General features: G+C 37.5%; 1 protein-coding gene across 1 annotated transcript in view; it reads left to right on the top strand.

Moving 5' to 3' along the window:
- Nucleotides 1–12,318, top strand: part of cps1 (carbamoyl-phosphate synthase 1, mitochondrial) — a 170,002-nt gene that overhangs the window by 91,463 nt on the left and 66,221 nt on the right. Inside the window, exon 27 of the mRNA XM_061879865.1 lies at nt 7,061–7,128. Within this exon, the coding sequence (XP_061735849.1) occupies nt 7,061–7,128 (68 nt within the window). The remainder of the gene's footprint in view (nt 1–7,060; nt 7,129–12,318) is intronic.

Raw genomic sequence — 12,318 nt, 5'->3', positions numbered from 1 at the left:
TAATGACAATGTAAATAGTTTTTTGCTAATTTATGCAATTAAATGTTAATAATTTAGATAGGTCTTTAATGTCATTGCTCAAGTACAACGAAACTTTGTTTTCAGTACAAACCCGTTCAAGATTAGACAAACAGTGTACATGGTCACAGAACAGGAACGCTGATGGGTCGCCACAAGGCGCCCCGTAAAAGATAGGAGAAAAGGTAAAACACTGGGGAAGGATGAGTAAAACAATACAATCTAGACAGGGCTCCTAAGGGGGCCCAGTCTGGAGTGGGACAAAACCTCCATAGCAAAGCACATAAGCATATTAAAACATACATCTCGAGATATCTAACAGAGGGAAAGGAGTGCGGGGTTATGGTGGTAGGCGGCAGCTCTCAGGCGCTGACCATTCTTCCATCACCCCTATGGGATTTGCGTCGAGGGCGTTGTATTGGGGGGGGATGTATGTCTGGAGTATATTTTTGTGGATGCATGTGTGTGTATAAGCCTGCAACGTGTCTCTCTTCCGCGGCCTGAATGTCGCGCATTCGATGAGTCCAAAGTCAACAACAGGTTGGTGTCCATAAAGGACAAGAAGGGAGTTTGTTTTGTCTTCGCCGCACTGTTCCTCCGCAGAGTCTCGAAGCCAGGGAAACAATCCAAGTTAGTATATCTTGTATGCGAGTGAAAAAAAATTAGCTTTCCCCTCTAAATTGTCTGACTGGTCCTCAAAATCCGGCAGGGCAGACAGTCCGATGTAACATGTATTGGTTCTTTGGTCAAAATGTTGCATAGATGATGTTTTACAGATCATCTTCAAGCCGCTTTCTGACAGTCACTTCCATATGCGCCGTTTTGTGGTCGCTTTTCTTTACGTGGCTCACCTTCGACAGCGTCTTCTCCCTGTCATCTTTGTTGTTGCGGTGTAGCGTGCAAGGACGGGAGTGGAAAAAATGTCAAAAGATTGACATTCATACTTTACTTCAATCAACAACAGAGCAGCATCTCCTTATCCGGAAACAGCAACAAGGTCCGGTGAAAAACCGTCCAACCGGAACTCTCTAATAACTAAAGTTCCTTGGGTCAATAATGTAAACTCACTAGACCGGTATGTTTTAGGGCTTTCATGGCGAGTTTACTGACAGATAGAAGTAAGAACGAGAGATGTCCAATCAAATCGGACTGCCGATGTTATCGGCCGATAAATGCGTTAAAATGTAATATCGTAAATTAGTGGTATCGGTTTCAAAAAGTAAAATTTATGGCTTTTGAAAACGCCGCTGTATGGAGTGGTACACGGACAGACCGCCAATAAATCTTAAAGGCAATGTCTTTGCGAGCCGGCCCAATCACATAATATCTACGGCTTTTCACACACAACTTAGCACTTTGTCGAAGGCCATACAGGTCACACTAAGGGTGGCCGAATGAACAACTTTAACACTGTTACAAATATGCGCCACACTGTGAACCCACATCAAACAAGAATGACAAACACATATAAGGAGAACATACGCACCGTAAAACCAACAGAACAAATACCCAGAACCCCTTGCAGCACTAACTCTTCCGGGACGCTACAATATACACCCCCCGCTACCCCCTACCCCCTCCCCACCTCAACCTCCTCAACCTCCTCATGCTCTCTCAGGGAGAGCATGTCCCAAATTCCAAGCTGCTGTTTTGAGGCACGTTAAAAAAATAATAATGCACTTTGTGACTTCAATAAAAATATGGCAGTGCCATGTTGGCATTTTTTACCGTAACTTGAGTTTTATTTTGGAAAACCTTGTTACATTGTTTAATGCATCACAACAAAATTAGGCATAATAATGTGTTCATTCAACGACTGTATATATCGGTATCTGTATCGGAATCTGTAATTAAGAGTTGGGCAATATTGGAATATCGGCAAAAAAGCCATTATCGGACATCTCTAGTAAGAACTTTACACTACTTTATATTAGAAATGGCAACAGCGGAGAATGAATGTCCCATAACAAGATAGACAAAAATAAAAAGCTTATCGACTACTGCAGACTTGTGAAATTTTTCAGGACTTATGCAGATACCAAATACAAATCAGCAGGTACCAGAAGGTAAAAAAAGTTACTTTTGTGAAACAAAAGGGCAGAAATATCTTGCCTTATACACACACCATAATAATACCCCTATGTTTAATGCACCAACAATCCATCAAGCGGTGTGGCTTCACAGCTTACCAAAGTCGTACTAAAACTTTTTGGATAGATTTTTGAGCGCCGTGTGTAATGTTCTGTATTTTCAATTACACTTAATGTAATGTGACCAGTAGATGGCAGTCACAAATAACATATATGTGTAGACTGCAATGTGACTCAAGTAAACACAAAAATTTTAGTAGATGGCAGTCACACATAATATATATGTGTAGACTGCAATGTGACTCAAGTAAACACTAAAATTTTAGTGTTTACTTGAGTCACATTGCAGTCTACACATATATGTTACGTGTGACTGCCATCTACTGGTCACATTAAATCATAAAATTGCATTGAGGTCGGGTTATAAAGTGCACTGTCGGGTTTTCAGAAAAAAACAGGATTTTAAGTGCGCTTTATAGTCCGTGAAATACGGTAAGTGTTGACAGCCTTCGCTCAATACTTTGTTGATGCACTTTTGATAACAGTCGAGTCTTTTTGAACAGGCAGCCACCATATTAGCACACCCATGTTTGGGCAGATGCATGCATGGCAGCACATACACATCAAGCTCATAATCCGTCTGACATACAAGTAGACACAGCAATGTTTCTGCTTTGCCTTTATCATTTGTGAGTTATGAATTTGATCATCCTTCATGTTGCCACCACGAGAACTGTAAGCAGTGGCAGTTCATTTTTTAGTTTTTTACATCAAAACAAAAGAGGGAATATTATTTTTCACCTTTTTTCCACCCTTGCTTGCAGAAGAGAGAGTGGAATATGTTTCTGACAAGCGCCACTAGATGGCGATGAAGTAGTGCTGTTGTGGTCGAGGATTTGGGCTCCAATTATGAGCAACTAAAAAGAGACTTGCTTGCAAGGTCACTCAGCATAGACGTTATTCTTTGTTTGAAGTCTTTTGGTTAAGCATACTGTAAACATTGAGTAAATTGCCTGCTTTAAAGATATATTTATATATATGTTTACTTTATATCTGTCTAGTATTAAGTGGCACTTATTTTTCAAGTTCAGTCATGCTTCTCTGTATGGATTTCTCAGAATAGATTCCATAGATTTTTTTTTTTTTTCTTCTTGACCTTCTGCCCTTATGTTCTCACCAGAAACGGTACTAAAATATTTCTAAACCGGAGCCTTTATAAATCCGAAGCTAGTCCCTAAACCGCTTGTCGACGGCTAAACAAAAATGAAGTTCATGCTGATTATTAGTTTTCTTCTTGAAGTATTCATCCTTTACTTTTATTCTTTCAACATTAATACATTATTGACGAACAATAATGAACAACAAACCGGGTTTTCATAAATCACTGTCATGTAATGAAGAACTGTAAATATTTGCTTTAAATAATGGAAGATTGTGGCATGGGTTGTGCAAACAATTCCTCTTTTACTCCTTCAAAGGGGAACTACACTGTTTTTTATCATTCACAACCCTTATGTATGTAACATGTTTTTCTTATTTTTTATGCATTCTAACTCGTAAACGAACGCTAGCAAGAGTCAACTAACAATAAGAGGTGCTCTATTCCGCTATTTTGGCTTGTAAAAAACATCCCAAAAATCTCCAAGGATTTATATCCACACCAAGTATATATGTAGTGTCTAGTAACATTCATAATAACATGTAATAGTTACATATTCATTTTACAAAGTTCACTTTCTCTTCAACATCAAGACTACGAATCATGGCATACTTGATGAGAGGCAACAAAGACTACTTTTATGACAAATAATGAAAAAGTTCATATTTTTGAGCCTGAATATCAGGAGGATGATCTACAAGTTTTAGAACCTGTGTGCTAAACAGATGCAGCTTTATTCAAACACTAGGCAACACTAAATTGGCCCTAGTGTGTGAATGTGAGTGTGAATGTTGTCTGTCTCTGTGTTGGCCCTGCGATGAGGTGGCGACTTGTCCAGGGTGTACCCCGCCTTCCGCCCGATTGTAGCTGAGATAGGCGCCAGCGCCCCCCGCGACCCCGAAAGGGAATAAGCGGTAGAAAATGGATGGATGGATAAGCATCATGTAGTTTAGTTTAGTTTATTATTCCTTCGGTCAACAAAATAAAACAAACAGTTGTACACTCATAAATTAAAAATGTTGCAGACAGAAAGGGTTTAGGCTGAAGTTGAACACTTATTTCGCCTAACCCTATAAACAATGTCAAACACAAGATGAGCTTCCAAAAATTATAAAATCCTTTGCTCAGTACGTTATAAATACACCTTGTACACAACATAAACACCGTTCAACTATATACTCAGTGAAGGCATGTGAAGTATCCTTGTACACATCTTAAACCTTTGTACCAATTATATACTATATACAAACAATTATACTTCCATTATTATTTATACCCCACATTCAGCAGTATTGCTAAGGGATTAACAAGATATACAAACATAATAACAATCACTTACTGTACGATGTCGGCTATCACTGGGATAAAGACTGATGGGATGTTTATATCTTCCACTTATCCTCTTCCTCTTTTTTAAATTTTCCTGAGGGAACTCTCCTTAAGGAATCAATATAGTACTATCGGTCTATCTACATGAACAATTCATCATAATCCTCACAAAGGGTTAAAAAAAATGTTGTTTTTTTGTGTCTTTCTCGCCATTTATGGGTCTAAATTGGATGTGAAAGTTGACCAACTTGTGGGTTTATGTCCAACCTTCTACTATCCAGGTGAGAGGCATGATTTATAATCTAGAATTAACTTTCACCAACTCCGAGGCGATGCAGCAGCTCAATATGTCAAGCTGTCTGTAATCACGGCACCACTAAAATGAGTTCCTCTGCATTAGCGCTCATAACAACTGTTCGGTTAATATTCAGGTCACGACATGTAAATGGAGTATTGTTGGTGGTTTTTAGATAGTTTTATAGTCTAAATTAGGGGTCACCAACGCGGTGCCCACGGGCACCAGGTCGCCCGTAAGGACCTGATGAGTTGCCCGCTGGCCTGTTCTAAATATAGCTCAAATAGCAGCACTTACCAGTGAGCTGCCTCTATTTTTTAAATTGTATTTATTTACTAGCAAGCTGGTCTCGCTTTGCTCGACATTTTTAATTCTAAGAGAGACAAAACTCAAATAGAATTTGAAAATCCAAGAAAACATTTTAAAGACTTGGTCTTCACTTGTTTAAATAAATTCATTTATTTTTACCTTTGCTTCTTATAACTTTCAGAAAGACAATTTAGAGAAAAAATACAACCTTAAAAATGATTTTAGGAATTTTAAACACATATACCTTTTTACCTTTTAAATTATTTCCTCTTCTTTCCTGACAATTTAAATCAATGTTCAAGTATTTTTTTTTTATTGTAAAGAATAATTAATACATTTTAATTTAATTCTTCATTTTAGCTTCTGTTTTTTTCTATGAATATTTGTGAAATATTTCTTCTAACTTGTGAATAAAATAAAAAAAAAATATATTCTAGTAAATCTAGAAAATCTGTAGAATCAAATTTAAATCTTATTTCAAAGTCTTTTGAATTTATTTTCAAAATTTTTGTTCTGGAAAATCTAGAAGAAATAATGACTTGTCTTTGTTAGAAATATAGCTTGGTCCAATTTGTTATATATTCTAACAAAGTGCAGATTGGATTTTAACCTATTTAAAACATGTCATCAAAAATATATATCGAGAAATCATTAAGATGATCAGTGTTTCCACAAAGATAGATATCATTAATTATTAATAATAACATAAAGTTAAAGGCAAATTGAGCAAATTGGCTATTTCTGGCAATTTGTGTGTATCAAACTGGTAGCCCTTTGCATAAATCAGTACCCAAGAAGTAGCTCTTAGTTTCAAAAAGGTTGGTGACCCCTTGTCTAAATAGTGTACTCCCATTAGCTGCATTGTTAGCCACCTCCTACTTGCCATTTATTATGATTTAGAATGCATAAAAAAACACGTGTTCTTGTCTTACATAAGGGATAGGCAAAATAAAAAAGTGCAGTTCCCATTTTAAATGTACGGTACATTAATCCATTCCAGAGTTGTAATAAAAACATTGTCCTAGATCAGGGGTCGGCAACCACAAATGTTGAAAGAGGCATATTTGACCAAAAAAAAAAAAAAAATCTGTCTAGAGCCGCAAAAAATTAAATGCCATAAGAAATACAGATATAAATTGAATTAAGAGGACTTAAAGGAAACAAGCTCAAATTTACCGACAAATGAGACATAATGATGCAATATGTACATACAGGTAGCCTAAATAGCATGTTAGCGTCAATTAGCTTGCAGTCATTCAGTGACCAAATGTCTGATTATCACTCCGCACAAGTCAATAACATCAACAAAACTCACCTTTTGTGCATTCATGCACAGTAGAAAACGTTTGGTGGACAAAATGAGCCAAAGGGCTGGCATAAAACACAGTTTTTGTGGCAGCGTCGGAGAAAGTTGTACATGTAAACAAACCATGGTGAGTTCAAGGGCCGCCAAAATTAGGACAAAACAGCGCAGGCCAAATACTCGAATCAGTGACGCATGTTTAATACCAACCAACAGTGTGCTTTATAACAATTAGGGAGGTTTTTGTCGTGTTTGTTCTCTTTCAGATACCATATTAAAACAAAAAATATATATTTTTCCCCTCATTTTTTTCCATTTTTCATACATTTTTGAAAAACCTCGAGAGCCACAAGGGCGGCACTAAATAGCTGGATTTGGCTCTAGAGCCACGGGTTGCCGAACCCGTCATATATAAACTAATATTTGTTTAACCTAAACTATTATCACAAAACATTTTCCACAGCAGTTTTTTTTTATGTAATATTTCATTGGAAATTTTATTTTATTCTTTTGCTTAAATTGTACAAAATATCTTTTTTTTGTCTTTTTTTTGTCAGGAAGATGCCTTCGTCTTTGCTGACCAGGTGGGCTACCCCTGTCTACTCCGCCCATCCTATGTTCTCAGGTAAAGTGCCGACTGTAATGTTCTCTTTAACCCCATGACCTTTTTATCGAAGCTTCAACTTACTCCCTAACCTCATTTCTATGTCTCTTTACTGGCCAGCGTCATGCTCTGTGGTCTGCTTCGGAAAAATGGTTAAAGTCGACAATTAACAACTTCACCTAAAACACGTCCTTGTGGTCTCTATTAGCGATTTTCAAACTGTGGTAGCTGGTATGCGGGGCTCCATCTAGTGGCACGCCAAAGAATCCCTAAGTTGAATATTCAAACACAGTGTTACTGTTCAAACTGTGGCCAACAATATTAAAATTTCCTAAATATCAATACTTTTGATACGTAGTTTATTTGAAATCATTCATATTAAGTGTAATGTAAATAATTTCATCTTGTTTAACCTCTTAAAGGCCTACTGAAACCCAGTATATATAGTTTATACATCAATGATGAAATATTAACATTGCAACCCATGCCAATACGGCCTTTTTAGTTTACTAAATTACAATTTTAAATTTCCCGGGAGTTTCGTCCTGGAAACGTCGTGTAATGATGTCGTGTACGCAAGACGTCACGGGTTTTTAGGAAGTATGAGCGCTGCACACACACAGCTAAAAGTCGTCTGCTTTAACCGCATAATTACACAGTATTTTGAAGATCTGTGTTGCTGAATCTTTTGCAATTTGTTCAATTAATATTGGAGAAGTCAAAGTAGAAAGATCAATCAATCAATCAATCAATGTTTACTTATATAGCCCTAAATCACTAGTGTCTCAAAGGGCTGCACAAACCACCACGACATCCTCGGTAGGCCCACATAAGGGCAAGGGAAACTCACACCCAGTGGGACATCGGTGACAATAATGACCCAGTGGGACGTCTGTGACAATGATGACTATGAGAACCTTAGAGAGGAGGAAAGCAATGGATGTTGAGCGGGTCTAACATGATACTGTGAAAGTTCAATCCACAATGGATCCAACACAGTCGTGAGAGTCCAGTCCAAAGCGGATCCAACACAGCAGCGAGAGTCCCGTTCACAGCTGAGCCAGCAGGAAACCATCCCAAGCGGAGGCGGATCAGCATCGCAGAGATGTCCCCAGCCGATACACAGGCAAGCAGTACATGGCCACCGGATCGGACCGGACCCCCTCCACAAGGGAGAGTGGGACATAGAAGAAAAAGAAAAGAAACGGCAGATCAACTGGTCTAAAAAGGGAGTCTATTTAAAGGCTAGAGTATACAAATGAGTTTTAAGCTTAGACTTAAATGCTTCTACTGAGGTGGCATCTCGAACTGGATGGAGTTGGGAAGCTTTAGCCTTTAGCCACACAAACACACGGTGATTCCTTGTTTAAAATTCCTGGAAGTGAAGCTTTACTATGGATCACAGCGTGATCAAGCAAACATGAATCAAGACGGAATGTCAACCAGCAGGTTTCGGTGAGAAAATTCTGGTTAAAAAGACGCTTCTTACCGGAGAAAAACCCTGAGACACCCTTCCGACCATTAGGTACTATTTAACTCGCTAAAATACTAGCAACACAATAGAAAGATAAGGGATTTCCCAGAATTATCCTAGTAAATGTGTTTAAAAACATCGGAATCCGTCCCAATCGCGTTTTTTTTTTTTTTCTAGTCCGTCGCTATCAATATTCTCAAACACCAATCTTTCATCCTCGCTGAAATTAATGGGGAAATTGTCGTTTTCTCGGTCCGAATAGCACTTTTTGTTGGAGGCTCCCATTAAAATCAATGTGAATATGTGAGGAGCCATCAACATGTGATGTCATCGTCTGCGACTTCCGGTAGAGGCAGGGCTTTTCTCTTAGCACTGAAAATTGCGTACTTTATCGTCAATGTTCTCTACTAAATCCTTTCAGCAAAAATATGGCAATATCGCAAAATGAGCAAGTCTGACACATAGAATGGACGTGCTATCCCCGTTTAAATAAGAAAATCTCATTTCAGTAGGCCTTTAATGCCCAAGCTGTTTGTTATACATGCTTTTTTAAATTTATTTCTCTTTGATATTTGGGATTATTGGACCCTAATTAGAATATAAACTAAGAATCATATTTTTATATAATGTACTTAGTCCATAAGTACACAAACGTGTACTCCATGTTTAGTGACATGCTAATTCTTATTTTAATCATATTTTTTTTATTGACTTTTTCACATATACAGAAAAAAGGTGCAAGTTGAAACAGTACAATTTTAAAGTCAGTGAATTCTTCATACCTTTACCTCTAAATCCACCCTCCCACCCCACTCAGGCCGAACCAACCAGGGACACATGGCACAAACAAGTAAGACGACAAAGACACACACATTCACACACACACCCATACAAGACCAAAAACAGAAAGAGACCAAAAGGAGAGAGAAAGGGAGAATAAAATAAATCATATTACTAAATAAAAGGGAGATTATTCCTCATCTGCGTCTGGACATAAGTCAAGAGAGTTGACATACAGTAAGAAGGGACTCCATGAACTTTCAAACACTTGAACAGAGCCATTTAGTGAAAACCTAAGTTTTTCCAAACTAATTCTTATTTTTACACTTTTTTTTGTCTAAATTCCATTGTATGTTGTTCTCTTCTGAGACCACCAGATGGCAGTATAAGTGTCCACATAAGCGGCCATAAGACCCCAATTCAGTAGAGTACACAATTTTGGAAATAAGAGCTAAAAGGTGCTGTCCATGTATGTGGCCAACTAAGCCTTTAGAGGTTAAATACAATCTGAGTGGGAACTTCTTTTTCTTCCTCTTATGCAAGTACATAATGCATGTAGCATGCTGTGTCATGTGTTCACTTTAGAAAATGACTGGCATTGAAATGAGTCACTAAGCATTATAAAACTTGCTAACTATTTCCGTGCGGAATAATACCTGTTGTTTAATTGAATTGTTCCCAGCAGCGCCTGAAATACACCATTTTTCAGATTTACCTGACACATTTGGTACATTTGCACAAAGTATCTGTGTTCTCCTGAATTTGACTTGGTAGCGCACTATTCGCCATTGTTGAAAACAAATGTTGTTTTAGACTTGTTCCTATTCAAGAAGAAAATGACCGGAGAAATGTTATGTCTTTTAAATTTGCAAAAGAGAAAGTTCACACTGCTACAGAAAGAAAGAAAGAAGGAAGGTGAGTAAGTAAGTGAGGGAGGGAGGGAGTGAGGTTACTTACACCAAAAATGTAATGCGTTAATTTTTTCTTCTATTTTTTTCAAGGCTCCCATGAATGCCCTATTAGCCATCATGTCAGTACTCTTTTTGTACTGGAGCAGTGGTTCTCAACCTTTTTTCAGTGATGTACCTCCTGTGAACATTTTTTTAATTCAAGCACCCTAATCAGGGCAAAGCATTTTTGGTTGAAAAAAAAGAGATAAAGTAAAATACAGCACTGTCATCAGTTTCTGGTTGATTATATTGTATAACAGTGCAAAATATTGCTCATTTGTAGTGGTCTTTCTTGAACTATTTGGAAAAATATATATAAAAATACCTAAAAACTTATTGAAAAATAAACAAGTGATTCAATTATGAATCAAGATTTCTACACATAGAAGTAATCAACTTAAAGTGCCCTCTTTGTGGATTGTAACAGAGATCCATCTGGATTCATGAACTTCATTCTAAACGTTTCTTCACAAAAAAAGAAATCTTTAACATCAATATTTATGGAACATGTCCACAAAAAATCTAGCTGAATATTGCATTGTTGCATTTCTTTTCACAGTTTATGAACTTACATTCATATTTTGTTGAAGTATTATTCAATACATATATTTATAAAGGATCTTAAAATTGTTGCTATTTTTACGGTATTTAAAAAAAATCTCATAACTTCAAGTGCCCCCAGGGGTACGTGTACCCCCATTTGAGAACCACTGCACTGGAGAATAATACAATCTGTTGATCAACCTGGCATGCATTTGCATCACTGAACTCTATGCCATCTGGTCTACATACAACACACAAAGACAAAGATATGTTTCAAAGGGCCAATTTATTTCAGGCTTGAAAAAATTAACAAACCTTTTTTAAATAGCTGCAACATAACATGCATAAGTAACAAACAGCATAATGACAACAGACCTGGCTTCACCCAAGGAAGACACACATACACAAACCCTAACCAGGTATTTTTTTCTCTCAAGGAATTGTGAAATACAATGTCTTCATGAGATCAACACTGTACTGAAGCCCAGAACACTCTATGCATTTCCCCAGTTTTAGTTTAGAGATAAGGAAAGATTGGCCTGTCCCACTTGGATCCCTCTTTATGTTTTTGAACTTTATAGTCTATACATTTAGAGCATGGGTCTCAAACTCAATTTACCTGGGGGACACTGGGCTGGAAGAAAAGATTTCCTTAAAAAAAATTGCATACTCCTCAGCATGTCTAGTTGTACAAACCCCGTTTCCATATGAGTTGGGAAATTGTGTTAGATGTAAATATAAACGGAATACAATGATTTGCGAATCATTTTCAACCCATATTCAATTGAATGCACTACAAAGACAACATATTTTGAGTTCTAACTCATAAACTTTTTTTCTTTTTTTTGCAAATAATAATTAACTTGGAGTTTCATGGCTGCAACACGTGCCAAAGTAGTTGGGAAAGGGCATGTTCACCACTGTGTTACATCACCTTTTCTTTTAACAACACTCAATAAACGTTTGGGAACTGAGGAAACTAATTGTTGAAGCTTTGAAAGTAGAATTATTTCTCATTCCTGTTTTATGTAGAGCTTCAGTTGTTCAACAGTCTGGGGTCTCCGCTGTTGTATTTTACGCTTCATAATGCGCAACACATTTTCGATGGGAGACAAGTCTGGACTGCGTTCGGCCCAGAAAAGTACCCACACTTTTATTTATTTATTTTTTTTTTTTTACGAAGCTACGCTGTTTTAACACGTGTTGAATGTGGCTTGGCATTGTCTTGCTGAAATAAGCAGGGGCGTCCATGAAAAAGACGGCGCTTAGACGGCATTTGTTGTTCCAAAACCTGTATGTACCTTTTAGCATTAATGGTGCCTTTACAGATGTGTAAGTTACCCATGTCTCGGGCACTAATGCACCCCCATACCATCACAGATGCTGGCTTTTGAACTTTGCGTCGATAACAGTCTGGATGGTTCGCTTCCCCTTTGGTCCGGATGACACGATGTCGAATATTTC

Source organism: Nerophis ophidion, linkage group LG19, assembly GCF_033978795.1.
Source record: "Nerophis ophidion isolate RoL-2023_Sa linkage group LG19, RoL_Noph_v1.0, whole genome shotgun sequence".
Taxonomy (NCBI): Eukaryota; Metazoa; Chordata; class Actinopteri; order Syngnathiformes; family Syngnathidae; genus Nerophis; species Nerophis ophidion.
This window is presented reverse-complemented; position numbering and strand designations above follow the sequence as displayed.